Source organism: Coregonus clupeaformis, chromosome 30 (assembly GCF_020615455.1).
Source record: "Coregonus clupeaformis isolate EN_2021a chromosome 30, ASM2061545v1, whole genome shotgun sequence".
Taxonomy (NCBI): Eukaryota; Metazoa; Chordata; class Actinopteri; order Salmoniformes; family Salmonidae; genus Coregonus; species Coregonus clupeaformis.
This window is the reverse complement of record NC_059221.1, coordinates 15,667,945-15,685,705: the sequence shown is the minus strand read 5'-3', so window position 1 is coordinate 15,685,705 and position 17,761 is coordinate 15,667,945. Positions and strand designations below refer to the sequence as shown.

General features: G+C 39.9%; 2 protein-coding genes across 5 annotated transcripts; both read right to left on the bottom strand.

The window, feature by feature from the left end:
* Positions 1-3,486: 3,486 nt before the first annotated feature.
* Positions 3,487-8,278, bottom strand: LOC121546743 (alpha-tocopherol transfer protein-like). 3 transcript variants are annotated; one of them, XM_041857978.1, is made up of 6 exons: positions 8,149-8,278; positions 7,380-7,668; positions 6,919-7,100; positions 5,771-5,964; positions 5,479-5,589; positions 3,487-5,036 (listed from the first exon to the last, which is right to left on the bottom strand). In XM_041857978.1, exons 1-6 carry the CDS (start codon positions 8,162-8,164, stop codon positions 4,752-4,754), a joined length of 1,077 nt encoding a protein of 358 aa, XP_041713912.1. In that variant the 5' UTR covers positions 8,165-8,278; the 3' UTR covers positions 3,487-4,751. The 3 variants fall into 3 exon arrangements, with proteins under 3 accessions (XP_041713912.1, XP_041713913.1, XP_041713914.1); XM_041857979.1 differs by lacking the exon at positions 8,149-8,278 and adding an exon at positions 7,993-8,134; XM_041857980.1 differs by lacking the exon at positions 8,149-8,278 and adding an exon at positions 8,020-8,134.
* A 1,586-nt stretch (positions 8,279-9,864) lies between these two features.
* On the bottom strand, positions 9,865-17,761 carry LOC121545792 (hepatocyte nuclear factor 4-alpha). Of its 2 annotated transcripts, none has more exons than XM_041856627.2 (10): positions 17,522-17,761; positions 15,844-16,018; positions 15,507-15,601; positions 14,358-14,464; positions 13,976-14,131; positions 12,475-12,562; positions 12,147-12,299; positions 11,682-11,918; positions 11,320-11,442; positions 9,865-10,792 (listed from the first exon to the last, which is right to left on the bottom strand). In XM_041856627.2, the coding sequence occupies exons 1-10, from the start codon at positions 17,607-17,609 to the stop codon at positions 10,686-10,688; spliced, it is 1,329 nt and encodes a 442-aa protein (XP_041712561.1). In that variant the 5' UTR covers positions 17,610-17,761; the 3' UTR covers positions 9,865-10,685. The 2 variants fall into 2 exon arrangements, with proteins under 2 accessions (XP_041712561.1, XP_041712560.1); XM_041856626.2 differs by having other exon boundaries at positions 9,865-10,828; positions 17,522-17,750.

Below are 17,761 nucleotides of genomic sequence, written 5' to 3'. Positions count from 1 at the left end.
GTTAATAATTTAATGCATTCATCTCGGTTTTCATTAGATTATGACGTTTTCAAGTGCAACGTTAATGATGGTTTTGGGAAACAGCTCAGCGAATTTAATGATGTGCCTATGGAGGTTCTTACGATGAACTTAGCCTTAATATGCTTTTGGGAAGCCGGGCCCTGTTCTATTCTACCCCATGCATTCCCTAGGACATGGATCATCAACTAGATTCAGCCCCGGGACAATTTTTACTTGAGTGGATGGTCAGGGGGCCAGAACATAATTACAAATAATTTGTAGACTGCAAGAAGCCCAAACATATATAAGATTTGACTAAAACATAATCATTTCAAACCTTGCTTACATTTGTATACGATCACATATATCTCGCTATTATGTGTGGGAATACTTTGGAACCGATTTCCAAAATTAAAATCACTTGGAGAGGATTTGCTGGTGTTTTTACAGTCTTTTATGTTCAACAATAAAATAAAATAAAACACTTTTTTTTGCTCAGAATACTTTGGGGCCAAATACAATAACCCGCGGGCCAAATTCGTACCGTGGGCCGATAGTTGGGGAACACTGCCCTAGGATCTCTATGTGCAAACCATCCTTTCTAGGCCTAATGGACATGTAAGGGTTTTGCAGAATACACAACATCTGCATTTGAAATTAGTTTATTAATCTCTTGATCAATATAGGCCTACTCTGTAATATGAGGGAGGATACTGCAGACATACTTAGAAAAAGAAATGTTTTAGTTAATTACAATATAACATTGTGCAATGTAACAATGACAAAATAAAATATATTTATAAAACACTTTGGCCTTTCCTAAAATAATGAATTATAGGCCTATATATATATATATATATATATAGAGAGAGAGAGAGAGAGAGAGAGAGAGAGAGAGAGAGAGAGAGAGAGAGAGAGAGAGGAGAGACAGAGAGAGACAGAGAGAGACAGACAGAGAGACAGACAGACAGACCAACAGACAGACAGAGGGAGAGAGAGAGAGAGAGAGAAAGTTCATCTGCACAATATTACCTAATCTCTAAATGACCTGTGGTAATAATAAAATATTTGGCAAAGAATGACATATAGCTCCAGTGTTGCTGGGTGGGTATCCCAATAGAACTGGCTTCTGTACCCTGGGTTGATATTAAAATAGGTAAAACAGAACATTATGGGCCGGTTTTCCAATCACAGATTAGGCCTAGTTCTGTATTAATGGAGAATTTCCATTGAACATGCTTTTTAGTCTAGGACTATGCTTAATCTGTGTCCAGGAAACCAGCCCTAAGTGTTGTCTATATTGGTATAATGCAAAGAAAACATAAAGCAGGTATCTATTTGTACATATGAAAATAATTATCTGTCTGTGGATTCAAACTTGTCTAGAACAATGCATAAACAAGGCCGTTTCATGTAGATAAATGTCAGCTATGTTGACGTTAATATGTAATATTGTAGTTAGTTATTACTATTTTACAACTATCCACTATTTACAATGCTTGTGGGTGACATCAAATCAGGATGAAGAGAAATAACCAACCTGGACTCAGGGGTAGACGTAACATAGTAAATGTAAATCTGTCTCCCTCCATTTAATATATGTTACGTTTAGTATGGTATGAATTCATTTGTGGATAATTTCTTATATGTTATGAATTACAATTTCTATGATATGTTAATGATTGCAATTCATACAATGTGTTACAAATCGGCAGTACGTATGATATGTTACAAATTCCAATTTGTTGTGGCTAACATTAGCTAGGCTAGAGGTTAGGGTTAAGGTTAGGGGAAGGGTTAGCTAGCTACAACAAATTGTTAGCTAGCTAACATGCTAAGTAGTTGCAAAGTACAGTGGGGAGAACAAGTATTTGATACACTGCCGATTTTGCAGGTTTTCCTACTTACAAAGCATGTAGAGGTCTGTAATTTTTATCATAGGTACACTTCAAATGTGAGAGACAGAATCTAATACAAAAATCCAGAAAATCACATTGTATGATTTTTAAGTAATTCATTTGCATTTTATTGCATGACATAAGTATTTGATCACCTACCAACCAGTAAGAATTCCGGCTCTCACAGACCTGTTAGTTTTTATTTAAGAAGCCCTCATGTTCTCCACACATTACCTGTATTAACTAAACCTGTTTGAACTCGTTACCTGTATAAAAGACACCTGTCCACACACTCAATCAAACAGACTCCAACCTCTCCACAATGGCCAAGACCAGAGAGCTGTGTAAGGACATCAGGGATAAAATTGTAGACCTGCACAAGGCTGGGATGGGCTACAGGACAATAGGCAAGCAGCTTGGTGAGAAGGCAACAACTGTTGGCGCAATTATTAGAAAATGGAAGAAGTTCAAGATGACGGTCAATCACCCTCGGTCTGGGGCTCCATGCAAGATCTCACCTCGTGGGGCATCAATGATCATGAGGAAGGTGAGGGATCAGCCCAGAATTACACGGCAGGACCTGGTCAATGACCTGAAAAGAGCTGGGACCACAGTCTCAAAGAAAACCATTAGTAACACACTACGCCGTCATGGATAAAAATCCTGCAGAACACGCAAGGTCCCCCTGCTCAAGCCAGCGCATGTCCAGGCCCGTCTGAAGTTTGCCAATGACCATCTGGATGATCCAGAGGAGGAATGGGAGAAGGTCATGTGGTCTGATGAGACAAAAATATAGCTTTTTGGTCTAAACTCCACTCGCCGTGTTTGGAGGAAGAAGAAGGATGAGTACAACCCCAAGAACACCATCCCAACCGTGAAGCATGGAGGTGGAAACATCATTCTTTGGGGATGCTTTTCTGCAAAGGGGACAGGACGACTGCACCGTATTGAGGGGGAGGATGGATGGGGCCATGTATCACGAGATCTTGGCCAACAACCTCCTTCCCTCAGTAAGAGCATTGAAGATGGGTCGTTGCTGGGTCTTCCAGCATGACAACGACCCGAAACACACAGCCAGGGCAACTAAGGAGTGGCTCCGTAAGAAGCATCTCAAGGTCCTGGAGTGGCCTAGCCAGTCTCCAGACCTGAACCCAATAGAAAATCTTTGGAGGGAGCTGAAAGTCCGTATTGCCCAGTGACAGCCCCGAAACCTGAAGGATCTGGAGAAGGTCTGTATGGAGGAGTGGGCCAAAATCCCTGCTGCAGTGTGTGCAAATCTGGTCAAGACCTACAGGAAACGTATGATCTCTGTAATTGCAAACAAAGGTTTCTGTACCAAATATTAAGTTCTGCTTTTCTGATGTATCAAATACTTATGTCATGCAATAAAATGCAAATTAATTACTTAAAAATCATACAATGTGATTTTCTGGATTCTTGTTTTAGATTCCATCTCTCATAGTTGAAGTGTACCTATGATAAAAATTACAGAGCTCTACATGCTTTGTAAGTAGGAAAACCTGCAAAATCGGCAGTGTATCAAATACTTGTTCTCCCCACTGTATCTAAAAAGTAGTAAGTAGTTGCAAAGTTGCTAATTAGCTAAAGTTGTCTGTGATGTGGTTCGATACACGCAACCTTTGGGTTGCTAGATGTTTGCGTTATACGTCCACCCATCCTCCCTGACCAACCTCCCTACTTTTGTTTTTGCCTTAAGTAACCTTCTGTCTTATGTAACCATACCAAATGTAACATATCATACTAATTGGAGGGTCACAGATGTATGTTTACTATGTTACGTCTTTGAAGCCAGGCTAGTAAAATGAGTCTTAATTTGTAAGTCGCTCTGGATAAGAGCGTCTGCTAAATGACGTAAACGTAAACGTTAATAAGAACGAATGCACATCAATATCGCTTTTCGTGTCATACTGTAGGCTAGGGCTCTCAGTAACTCTGACATTACTGGTCTTGAGTGGCTCAGTTAGTAAGAGCGTGGCACCAGCAATGGCAAGTTCATCACTGGTTTAAATTCCTGCAGGGATCACATACACATGCTAAAATTGTAGGCTATCCACTCACTGCACTGTAAGTTGCTTTGGATAAAAGTGGCAACCTTGTATGGTTACAAATTAAACCCCATTCATAACCCCTTGCACATCTATCATTATCGAAAATAGATTAAGGCATGGATCCGGTATAGCTACAACATGGTGTTTGAATATGACCATGCAGAGGAAGTCTAATAGGAACAGCCTCAGTACGTGTATTCTGAGAAATTAAGGAGAAAGCGGAAGTGAGTGGCATTTCAAATGGGCACAGTTGATCGTCTTCCTCTATAGGAAATAAATGAAACACTGGAAATTGTTTAAAACCGAGAGGCAGCTCCTATAAAGCCTCTTTGCCAGAACCTAAAGCTGCCTTATGCTTGGCCATGTAGTAGGCCCTGTACTCGTAAAGGGTCTCAGAGTAGCAGTAATTAGAATCAGGTCCCCTGTGTCCATATAATATTATTCATTATGATCTCAAAGGTAAAACTGATCCTATATCAGCACTCCTACTCTGAGACGCTTTTTGATTATGGCCCCAGACGACTCTTTAGCTCCTCCTGTAGTGATTTCTACTAAATAACATTGACAACTTGCCCCATGGGACTACGATAAAACATAAATACATTGTTCAAAAGGAACAGTAGTGTCCTCATAGCCTGGTCCCAGATCTAGTTGTGCTGTTTTACCAACTCCTATGGTCATTGTCACATAAATGACTATAGGCGTTGGCAAGACAGCACAAACACATCTGGGACCAGGCTAGTGTCCTCACAATAGTTAAACAAGAGAGACGTAATGGTCAGTATCAGTAACAGTAGTAGAGCTGAGAGCGTAGCCCCCTGAAGGTGTCATCATCCTGGGCAGCACCACTGGGCTGCTGCCCTTCTAACAGCATGGAGTCTGGGAGAACTAGGCCCTCTAGAGGATCTGGCTGGCAGAACTCCACTATAAACTCCTCCTCAGAGTCCAGTAATGTCTTTGACCAGGCTGACATGTCGAGGTGGCCGGCCACCCCACCATACTCCTCTGGCAGGACGGATCGAGGGATGTTGCGGTGAAGAGAGCGCAGGTCTGACCCATGGAGAACGTACTGTATGAAAAATAAAGGGAATTATGTTAGGCTGATGTGTCACAGAATCACAAAGGAGCATACAGTACTTCAAGTACTCCTGTTCATTTGATAAAGTTTATTCATAATGGCTTTAAATACATTTGAAATCACTGAAAATCATATCACCGGTACCCCCTGTATATAGCCTCGTTATTGTTATTTTATTGTGTTACTTTTATTTTATTTTTTACTTTAGTTTATTTAGTAAATATTTTCTTAACTCTATATTCTTAAAACTGCATTGTTGGTTAAGGGCTTGTAAGTAAGCATTTCAGGGTAAGGTCTACACCTGTTGTATTCGGCGCATGTGACAAATACAATTTGATTTGATTTGATATGAGATACATTTAATCTGAATACAGTGATCAAAATTCAACAGGCTACTGTGTAGAGAAAAAGGAGGATATGAAGAAAGACTCACCCTCTCTGCCATCTTCTCCTTCAAAAAAGGCTTCATTATTGCAAAGATCCCTTTGAAAATCCGGGGCTCATTTATGATGTTAACAGCCTTGATTCTTATTGGGAAGCTATCCTAAAATGCAACATTGAAATTAAAATCTATTTATATTATTGACACAATACACAAGCCAATAGTATCTTTCTTAAGGGGGTTTGATAAGATCAATATTTGAGATCTGATCTGAATGTACTTTGATCACACTGTTATGGGTGATAATATAAAAACTTAAATATCAGAACAGTAATAAGGTTACCTGAAGGATGCTGACAACCTTCTTGGCCAGGAATGGGCCCGGATTGGATGCCTGAGACAAGCCCACCCCAGTGTAGTCTGCTAAAATGACGATCCCATTAACCTGAGTCTCCTCTGGCTGAATCAGCTTCTCCAGAGTCAGGTAAATGGCCCGGATGTTGTCCTCAAATGGATAATCATTCGCTTTCCATTTTCCTGTTGTAAAATAATGAGTATATAGTAACACTGAAAAAGGTCAAGCATAGGACAATCTTAATCTGTTAGGCTATTGCTATTGGCAGACATGTTTTCAAGATTCAGATTTTTTGTTGTTGCTATAGATGTTTATGAGCAGCTATTAGCTCCTATGTCATGCATTATAGTGTATTATAAACTGGGTGGTTCGAGCTCTGAATGCTGATTGGCTGACAGGCGTGGTATATCAGACATTAAAAACTGGGTGGTTCGAGCCCTGAATGCTGATTGGCTGAATGCTGTGGCATATCAGACCGTATACCATGGGTATGACAAAACATGTATTTTTACTGCTCTGATTACATTGGTAACCAGTTTATAATAGCAGTAAGGCACCTCGGGGGGTTTGTGATATATGGCCAATATACCAAGGCTAAGGGCTGTGTCCTAGCACTCTGCGTTGCGTCATGCATAAGAACAGCCCTTAGCCATGGTATATTGGCCATATACCACACCCCCTCAGGCCTTATTGCTTAAGTATACCAAGGGTATAACAAAACATTTATTTTTACTGCTCTAATTCCATTGGTAACCAGTTTGTAATAGCAATAAGGCACTTCGGAGGGTTTGTGGTATATGGCCACTCCGCTTTGCGTTATGCCTAAGAACATCCCTTAGCCGTGGTATGTTGGCCATATACCACACCCCCTCGTGCCTTACTGCTTAATTATACATAGCTCACAGGGCATTGTAAATGCGCTTATAATGCAGGTTTGGGTAAAGCAGAAGACCAATTTCCGTCTCCTATGGATTAAATAATATTTTATTATATTGTTCTATTCTTCTATGAAGAGTATGTTCATATGAACTGTTACCAAATAAAGATGGAAAAAAAATAGAGTTAGAGCTCTTCTTGGACATAGAAAGCTTATTCGACATGGAAAGACAGTAAATAGTGCAAGCTAACACACTGACCAGGTCTGAGACAGAGGATGTAGCGTCCATTAGGGTCTGGATGGGGCAGGACAGTGAGGAAGCCCAGGTCTAACACATGTTTGATAGTGGAAGGCTTCAGGTCCTGGAAGACCTCAGGCCAGGCCCGCCGACTGGTATGGTAGTTAAGGAGAAGCTGCATGGCACGGTCATAGTCAAACTTCCTGGTGGTTGGACAAGGAGATGGGACAGAGCAACATTATGTTAGCATTAAGATAGAGCATCTTGAATAAGAAGAAACCAGGGCCCATATTCATAAAGAGTCTTGGAGTATGAGTGCTGATCTAGGATCAGTTTTGACTTTCAAATCATAATTATATGATTATATGGACGGGGGGGGCCTGATCCTAGATCAGAACTCCTACTCTGAGACGCTTAGGGACAGTTTCCCAGAGCATTGCACAGAGCATTATGGGTAGGTACTGTAGTACATCATGCTATACCTGGCCCGTAGAAAGCGTAGGAGGAAGGCATCATCCAGCCTGGTCCGGAGGTTAGGCTGCTCCTTCAGCACCATGTCCCTCAGGGCCTGCACGTCTCTCAGCCTCCACTCTGGCTTCTCCTGTAGCTCCTCCCGGGCCTTGGCCACCAGCTCAGGGGTCAGAGTGCAGGAGTAGATGGGTGGCGGAGGGCCGGGGAACCTGTAACCAGCCACTGGTGGTTCCAGAGGAGGCGGAGACCCAAGATCAATGTGCCTCATAGGCGCGCTTTCTTCAGACATCATTTTGGCCACTAAAATATAAACAAATATAAAACAATACAGCAGAAATAGTCATGGTACAAGAAAACCTGGACTGGAGAGCATCACAAGACAGTAGAACCACATGAGAAATACCACAATTACCACAGGCCATCTCTAAGGTTGTTATCAGCAATTAGTCATACGCTGTAGCCACAAAATGGTGTGTATTCTCTAGTCTAGTCTACAGCAACAGCAGTGACCTAAACGACATAAATGTTACGACAATATCTTGAAAACACTGTCTTGTAAACATTATCCTGTATTTCCCATAAATTCTGCTTTTGACAGCGCTGCACTCGAGAAGCTGTGCTTACAAGACACTGCAGCTTCTGAATACCAACCGGAACGACAATTGAATTAGTATTTCCACAGGGTAAAAAAATAAATAATCTTTGGATTTCCAGGGTCGGAAGTGTTATCCAGACGACTGCTTGGCAAACCATAACAGAAGCTGCCAAAAACAAACCAACCTTTCTGGGTTTCCATTAGTTACCACAGCCACAACGTCAACATTGGCTGTATCGTAAAAATTCATTTCAACCAAAATTCGCTTTTTGGTCTTAATTTATGGTCAGGGTTAGGCATAAGGTTATCAGTGTGGTTAAGGTTAGGGTTAGGTTTAAAATCACATTTTGAGAAGATAAATTGTAGAAATGGGCGGGGTTAATAACTTTGTGGCTGTAATAACTAGTGACGACCACATTTCTGGAGCGTTCCGCAGCCAGTTCCGGGTGGCTCGAGATTCTTTCTCTCTTTGGTTACTCTGTAGCATGTGATGAGCTGCGTCATTCAGTACTTGCTTCATTGTAACAACAAATCATCATCAAAACTTACTACATTGCGATCTTGGTAGCCTACTACTGTATTGAATCTCTTGGTTTGTCTTTTGTAGTATATATCTACCCCTAAATAGGCTATTATGAATTGTGTTGGCTTTAGTTTTTTTATTTTCAATTAGCCTACATATTTATGCAGATGAAATTAAAATATAATTTATGATATACACTTTATATTTAATCCTCGTCACCCTAAAACGGTTAACCTAGGCCTTCTATAATGTGAAGTAAAGTCCATGCGCGTGATACGCGCCTGATAATGGACAGGTTTTCTGCGGTCATTGCATCCGATAGATGGTGCAATTGCACCACAAACGTCGGTTGGTAGGCCTAGAGATTGAGCAAATTGTATTAAACGTTTGCGTTACAGCTGTACTCTTTTGGCTTCAATGGACAGATCATAGAAATGATAAATAGACAGTAGCCTTTTCTATTGCACTGTCGCTTCTACACGCTCCTAAACATGCCTGTAAGACCACACTACTCCACACATTGGACCGCAATGAACTGGTAAACTCTTTATTTCACTACACCTGTTTACAAAACTCGAAGTTGGCGTATTACTGTAACGAGAAATGGAGGGGAGGTGGCAGAGATAACCAATACAACATGCTAGAAATGTGTGCAAAAAAAACGTGTGTCTTGAACCCATCGATGAAGATATTACTGACTTTTTCTTTAGCCTACTCGAGTAGAAAAATAAGCTATGAGAAGCTTTCAATCACAGTTATCTGCAATTACTTTATGACATTTTATCAGCTTGAAGAAACACCCCATGTACTATTTATCCTGACCATGCACTGCCACGTAGGCCACAGCTTTTCATTCGTCAGAGACTAAAACTGCTTACAAGCAATTCGAACTGGTTTTGAAATGTCACTTTAATTCTTTAGCCAGGGTTAACCTGTCCTCGGTAAAGAAACATTGAATAGCATTATGGTCATTGACCATTATCCATATTATAATAGTATGCTAATAATAATTGAGAAATACACATCTTCATGATTGTAGGCTATCTTCATCTTCAATATCAAAGTTTAGTAATAACTAAGAACAGTAAAATGAAGATAACAAACCATCTAGTTTGCTCGTTCACTTAACTTTTTGTACAATATTGACTTCGCCAGCAAAGTGTGTGATAGATAGAGGGTGACAGGAGGAGACCTCTGAAATAATGTAGCAAATTATATTTTTCCTACTGACATAAAATCAGGGTTTAACAGTGGAAAGGCTATGCTGTCTACATTTACATTTTGATGTTATTGGTCTCATACCATATAAGTTAAGGTTCCATATGTTCCATTAGTACATGTATTGTGTAATTTAAATAACGGGCAGTGCAATGTGATGTAAAAATAAACATTGACATTTTATTCATCTTCACATTGTAAGGTGAAACATATTGCCAATCTTTCCAGTGTAAGGCAGTATTCAATGAAAGGCAGTTTATTCAGTCATTTAGTAGTTATAATACCATTACACAAAAGGATTCTATGGTCAAACAAAATACACTAGCATGTCTTTACAGTAAAACTGTAAATATTTGTTATATCTAAACACCAATGCAATGCATTTATTTGAAATTGGAAAACATTGTGAATTCCTCAACTTGTGAATGCCTTAAGCTTTTATAAAGTGGCTCCACAGAAAGTATACAGTATTAAATGGACTGAGCTGTTTTAATTCAAACCTTTAAGCATGTTACTACAGAACTAAATAGCGATTTCTAAAACATATAGACAGGGACATATTAAACCTGGATTTCAATGAAACACAACTGTCATACAGCAAGTTGAAGAGAACTATACAAAAAAAAAGAATTTAAAAAAAGAAAGAAATCTGAACCAATTGACTACCTATTATATAGCTATGTCTGTCACATAATTACATTATTTAAAAACATGACAATGTCGCTCTCATCTCTAGTCTGCTTGATACTACATTGTACATGCAATAATATAAGTAGGCCTATGTACCTCTGGTGGGGGTCAGTTGACTAATGTATCCCAACTGTACAGTACACTCCTGAGATTAGTTGAGAATACGTATTTCTCACATCTGAATTGTTTTTCACCTTTATACTGAGTATGTATAAAGAAACAGAGATACTAGTGAAGATTTTGAAATTGTGAATGCTTTGTTGGATGGGGTTTGTGGGGTCCAGTTCTGTGTTAGATGGCTTCTTGTTTGGTGATGGTTGGCAGAGGGATGGAGCTAGATTGCTTGGGCACAGTGGCTATAACCCCTTGAGCCATCTTATAGTGTTCTGAGCTGGAGGCTGTGGGAGGAGAGGGAATTGGGGTTTCAGGAGTGGCTGCAACAAACCGGAAAGAATCAGTTATTGGAGGAATTCACTAAACTACACAGTCAGTCAGGTACACAACAAAGCAGCATATTTACCTTGTGGCATGACATTACTTGGAAAGAAAACACTTTTTTTTTTCAGACAAGGAATAAGCACTTTTGTGAAATTTCTGAGGGCATTAAAAATGTTAAGAAAAAATAACAGACGTTTTCTTTGACAAAGTAAGCCTGATTAGTCTCTCTGAAGAATTTAGTGGATTATTCTGCCAAGCTTGTTTGTCCTTCCAACTACCTGACTCTGTTGCAAATGGGAGTGGATTGATGCCACTGAGCCCATCGTTCGTTGAGAGTCTCAAGCATTTTTAGGTACATTTTGTGGTCGGTGTCCCGGACACAACTTTCAGTGCTTTTGAGTCCAGGACTAGGCTTAATCTGTTTTTGGGGAACCTGCCCTCAGAGTTGGACATTTAGAGTGAGGCATATGATGTTATTGGTACTCACAGATTTGGCCGTTATGGATGGGAGTAGCCATATTGCTGGCCACGATGACATTGTTGCTGAGGTGTTCCTGAACCAGATGTGGATGCAGAGAGTGAGGTGTGTGAGGTGCCTCGTTTGCAGAACCTGAGGAAAACCACGCAACATACAAAAATACCACAAACAGTTAGTTTCCTCATTCACTGTGACACTGTCCATTGGTAATACAGTATGATAACCAACTAGCATTTTATCCTATTGAAGAGTGTAAACTTCTTTAGCCAATAGAACTCATGGAAACTTGTTTGTACTCAATTATTTTGGCATTACTTTTGGCCATAGATTTAGAATTTTTCTTTCTTAGTAACAATATCAAGAAGGCTAACCTCCTAAGAGCATCTCTTGGAGCAGGTTGTCAATCTTGGCCATCCCAAATAGCTTGACAAACTGTATCTGTTCGATCATCTGCCAGGTGATGCTCTGTAGTGTAGGCAGCAGCAGGAGCAACTCTCCAAAGCGTCCCCGGGAGTCATACTGCCGGTCGTTGATGTAGTCCTCTAGGCTGACCTGAACCTGGTAACGCATCCGCTTGATCTTACTGGGGTCACTCAGACCTTTGGCATCTGGAGCAGGAGAGAGTATGTGTTTGGTCAATAGCTTGGTCACTCACTGCCTGGTCATATTGCTCATAGAACAACCATTTCTAGTCAATAGTTTTGTTACTCACGGGTAACATAATTTTTATTTTGCAACACAAACGTTACTGCCCTAGAATGTGTCATATGATGTCTCACTTTGAATGTGATGATAGTCTGTTTATTTTAAAAGTGATGTTGTGTTTCATGTAGTACCTGGATCGAAGAAAACAATGGCCTTCAAACAAGCGTATTCATTGTCGTCTATCTGGTGCTCCTGGAAGGACAGCACTAGCTCGTCCAGAATCCTCACTGCTACCCGGCTCACTTCCAACTCTGGGCAGTTCCGGGGAATAATGTGGTCGTTTCCTATAAAGAACATAAACAAATAACTGTCTTGTAGGGCAGGATCACTCTGTGTTTGATCATCCCCCCCCCAAACAAGTATCATATAATTGCTAGCATAAACTATTATGACTATTATAACTAGTCTATTATATGACATATGTGATGTACTGTAGCTAAGATGTTATCTTGACTTTACCTAACAGCAGGATGTCCTTGTACAACATAGACCTCTTTGCAACTCCAAGCAGAAGATGCTCTCCAGCATGAGCTCGCAGCAACGCCACCTGAAACAAAGTAAAGTCATTTAATGATTAGCTTTAACCTTGACACTGTCTTGCAGCAAAACACCTCTTACCAGCATACATGCTAGTCTCCATGTTAACTGTCTTTTCTACAAAACCATTTATTTGATAAGACGTGGGAAATATTCAGGGTTGGGGAGGAACTTATTACATGTAGGCAGTTACATGTAATCTGATTACAAATAACAGTTACTGGAATCAGTTATGTTATCAGCAAAAAATATTGTAATCGGATTACAAATACTTGTGAAAAACTAGATGATTACTTCTTGGATTACTTTTACATTCAGAAAGGATGTTTGTGGAAATAATACATTATGACACCTTTCTGTTTTCTCAATTACATTGAATTCAGCATTGAGAAAGTTTTTGTTTGTTCCACCTGAGCGAGTCTGACCACAAGTCAGAGACCACTATGATGACACACCAAATGCATTTGATTTATTTAAAAAAATGTATTGAACCTTTAGCAGCAGGGAGTCATGCTGAGACCAAGGTCTCTTTTACAGAAGAGCCCTGTAATTATGTTTAGGAGGAATATCTTCACAGTTTGATGGATTTCTTTTTGTCTTCTTCTAATGCCTCTTAAGGGGAAAGTAATCAAAAAGTAACTGAAAGTAATCTGATGACGTTACACGTTACTGATTACAAATTTGGACAGATAACTAGTAAATGTAACGGATTACATTTAGAAAGTAACCTACCCAACCCTGGAAATATTATACCACTTATGCCACTTACACCTAACCATTAAACAAGGAAGCTTTCCCACCACCTTTTAGGTCACTGAAGAGCTGACCAGAGTCAAGTAAGTGTGTGAAGATACACTTGTTGGATCCCTCACTAATTCAACATCAGCAAATCAGTTACCAAGCCCTGGTGATCATGGTGTTAATGATTCTGGAATGGTTCTGAGCACAGATAGAACTTTCAAACCAGCTCATCATATTCTAACTGGTGATTCAAATACATTAACCACTTCTTTGGATTCTGAGGTCTTTAAAGACCGCAGCAGCACTCCCTACTCAAAATGCTGATTGGAAAGATGTATATTCCCTGGACACATAGCTTTAAGTTGTTATTTTTAAGAATGACAATAATACTTATATTTAACTCCTACATTATTTTTTATCCCAGCCCCTGTCCCCACAGGAGGCCTTTTGCATCTTGCTAAGCCCCCATTGTAAATATAATTGTTGTTCTTAATTGACTTGCCTGGTTAAATAAAGGTTAAATAAAATACTTTCATTATCTATCAGACTGGTTTCCTGCCCTATATTGCAGGCTTTTTAGTCCAAGACAAAATGGGCCATAAAGTGCAATACCCTAGAATGAGAGTAGTATGGTTTAGTCCAACCTTAGTCTATCACTGTAAAGTCTAGTGCAATGTCTTACCTGGTCATCCAGAGGCAGATCACAGAAGGCAGGGATGTACTTGGCCCATTCTACCAGCACTAGCAGCTGCTGTTTCATTGATTCACACACATCTGTGATGGTCGCTATCTTTTTCGTCCTGATGTCACCATTCAGTATGGGCCCAGGTGAGGATATCTACACACACGCACGCACACACACACACACACACACACACACACACACACACACACACACAATAATAAATAAATGTGTGTCCTAATTATAAACACCACTTATTTAACCCAAATAAATTCAATTCCATTCCGTTCAATACAACTTTTTACCCCCTCTGGGGCAATTAAAAATTACTTTAAAATGTTTACATGATTTCGATCGAAATAGCCATATCCATGGGCCTTACCTGTCTTGAGAGTACATCTGCCTGGATGAGTGCATTGATAGATGGTAAACTGCTGTCTTCATAGCTAGATCTCCTGGTGCTGATTCTGTCTCTTTCGTTCTGTACAGCTGAGAAACAAATAAACCGTGGCTATCAGAATAGAATATATATTTTATTATCTATTGTTCACCAGAAACTGTTCAGTCAAAACACTCCCCATACTGTCATTCTGACTCAACTTGACAAACCTACAAAGTCATACAACTCAAATATGCCATTCCTTTCATACACAGTAAAACACATGTAATCAACGGTGCATACAATATTATCTGACAGTCTTTAATAATTCTTAGGGGGATATTATCATTGACTCATATTAGCATTGACTCTGAGGGAGACAAAAGTCTCCCAAGGTAGATGTGTTTATCAGTATGTGTGGCTATAATTCCCCCACAGAACTGTTTGCTTAGCATAAGCCGGTCATAGACTTCAGTGCATCATGGAGTCAACATTAACAAAGTGCTGGTCTCCTGGCTCTTGCAACATACCTCATGACAAGGCTCTGCTTGGCTCTACAACACTATGATAGGGACTGGCTGATAACAATGGGACGTTCTAGTTCTAGGATATCCTTTACCAGAGATTATGAAATAATAACTGCTAGTGTCATCACATTCTTGTACAAAAAGTAGAGATTGAGCATAATACGTACTACCTCAATCTCAATCATCTCAATCATCTCAATCATCTCAATCATCTCAATCATCTCAATCATCTCAGTCATCTCAATCATCTCAGTCATCTCAATCATCTCAATCATCTCAGTCATCTCAATCATCTCAATCATCTCAATCATCTCAATCATCTCAGTGATCTCAGTCATCTCAATCATCTCAGTCATCTCAGTCATCTCAGTCATCTCAATCATCTCAGTGATCTCAGTCATCTCAGTCATCTCAATTATCTCAATCATCTCCAATCATCTCAATCATCTCAATCATCTCAATCATCTCAATCATCTCAGTCATCTCCAATCATCTCAATCATCTCCAATCATCTCAATCATCTCAATAATCTCAGTCATCTCAATCATCTCAATCATCTCAATAATCTTTTCACTCTTTCACTCTTGTAAATTACCATTTGAATGAAGTGGAATTAATTGTATACCTTCTTTTTTCATGCCAGCTCGAAAGCATTTCTTCAATCGACAGTATCTGCATTGATTCCTTTTGTCTTTGTCCACAATGCACTGTCTGTTGAACCTGGAGAAGGGAGTTAGAAGAAGGCTTTATGATGAATTGTGTTGCAGTAGAGAGAAAACTGTTGTTGAATATGTCAGTATCATTATTGCAACCATCTGTATGTCATGCTTTCATTGTTATCTCTGGCTCTAGAGGCATAAATCAGCAATTGCAACTTTGTCATTATTCTTACCAAATAGACCAGAATATGGTGGTTCTTTTGTTTACCATTGTGTATAATGTACTGTAAGCCTGATCCTCACCTGCATGAGTACATGTGGTTTTTGCGAACACTTCGGCGGAAAAAGCCTTTGCAGCCGTCACAGCTAGAGGCCCCGTAGTGCTTGCCCGTGGCCCTGTCCCCACAGATGGCACACAGGGCGGTCGCCCCGAGGTGGTTGGCTGTGTTCATGTTGGCACTCTCAGCCGGTGAGGAGTCTGAAACAACAGACAGAGAGATATTGTGGGTGCTACATTATGTAAAGCATTTTGAGCTGTGGAAAAGTGCTATATAAATCCAATCTTCCTCAATGTTTGACTTAGGAAAGAGGATATGTATGTGTGCAGTGGTATTAGTAGTTACTAGACATTTTTGACGACTGTATGAAATAATTCACAGCTTGGAACTTGGTGGAAGGTATCCTGTGAGGATAGGGATGGATGGTGTGGAGTGACTAGTTGAAAACAGTTAGAAGGGATAGAACTGAAGGAAATGTTATGTGATCCTGAAATATTTGTTACTGCTATAAAATGTGAAAAAGTCACGTTTCGACTCTTAGCTCTCTCAGTCCTCATTTATTGACTAATTGGTCAATAGAATGACTGAATATTAACTTAACATACTGGTTTCATTTAAAAGGTGAGAACGACAGGCATCAAGTGATTACATTAAAGTCAGTCAGTGTCATTGCTGATTGATCAAATGGGCTAATACGGCTCTGATCAGGCTATGGTCTATTACAGTAGTATATACTGCCTATCTGAGTAGTAGCTGAAAGCCCAGTCAAGGTAAACAGTAACTGATCTAGGCTTGATTACCTCAGAAAAGGCAATCACTGGAGACAGACAGTCTTAATCTCAGTCTCACCCTCCCTCAAAGTCATCAATGAGATGACTGGTTCAATCAATCATACAGTATGGAACGTTTCTGCTAACACTTTACATTAAGTTACTCTTAGTTATACCTGTGTAGTAAAGCTGTAATTACACTAGTAAAAACATTTATTGTTGAAATAAACAACACATATACAATTGAACTGTATGCTGTTTACGTATCATAAAAAATCGGAATATTTATGTGGATAAGCCAGTACAATGAATAAGGGCTAGCAAAGATGATATTGGCCATGCAATGTGATTATCTTTCAAGGGTCATTGCCTTTTCTTCCTCAGAGGAAATTGTTTCATTTCAGAATCAAGTTCACGGCCAAACGTCATGGGAGACTAGAAAGGCCAATGTTTCACTTTCAAAAAGCCTATCATGCTGTCAAAGAACTCTGAGAAACGCTTTTCTCATTGTATGGACCTCAAAATGCGTGGGAACATAGATATAGGTAACAAGAGATGGATGTCCATGTCACTTAAGTCACTATCGCAGAGAATGAATATCTATTCGTTGTAACTCTATCTTAGGTGAAATATGACCAATATACCATAACAGTACAAGTTAAACAGGATAAGGTAATTCTCTACCAAACAATTGTTTCACCACCAAATCATCCAGATGCATTAAGTGTATTGTCCAAAACCCCTGAATGTTTTACTACTGCAACAAGAGGTGATCATATTATCAGGAAAGAATCACATTCTCATCCTTTTGCATCCAATACAAGATGGGCAAATGACAGCTACTCTTGATAACATCAACTAAAACCCTCTGTCCAAACGTTTAGTAGCCAAAAGTCTCAAAGTTCAACCAGGCAACGTATGACTCTGACTCACCTGTGCCCATGGAGAGCACTTGCATGTTTTCAAACTCCAATGTGGTGTAGGCTGGGTCCAGGGTGTCACTATAGTCTGCCATTTCCATTTCCTCCAGTGCTTTGGACAAACAAATGCCCTCTCAGCTACCTGACAGCTGGGCAAAAAGACTTGTCCAAGAAGCTAAGTGCCCCCCCATATTTGGCCAAGCTCCTCCTCCTAAAAGTAGATAGAGATACCCCTGAGTATGCGATGGGGACA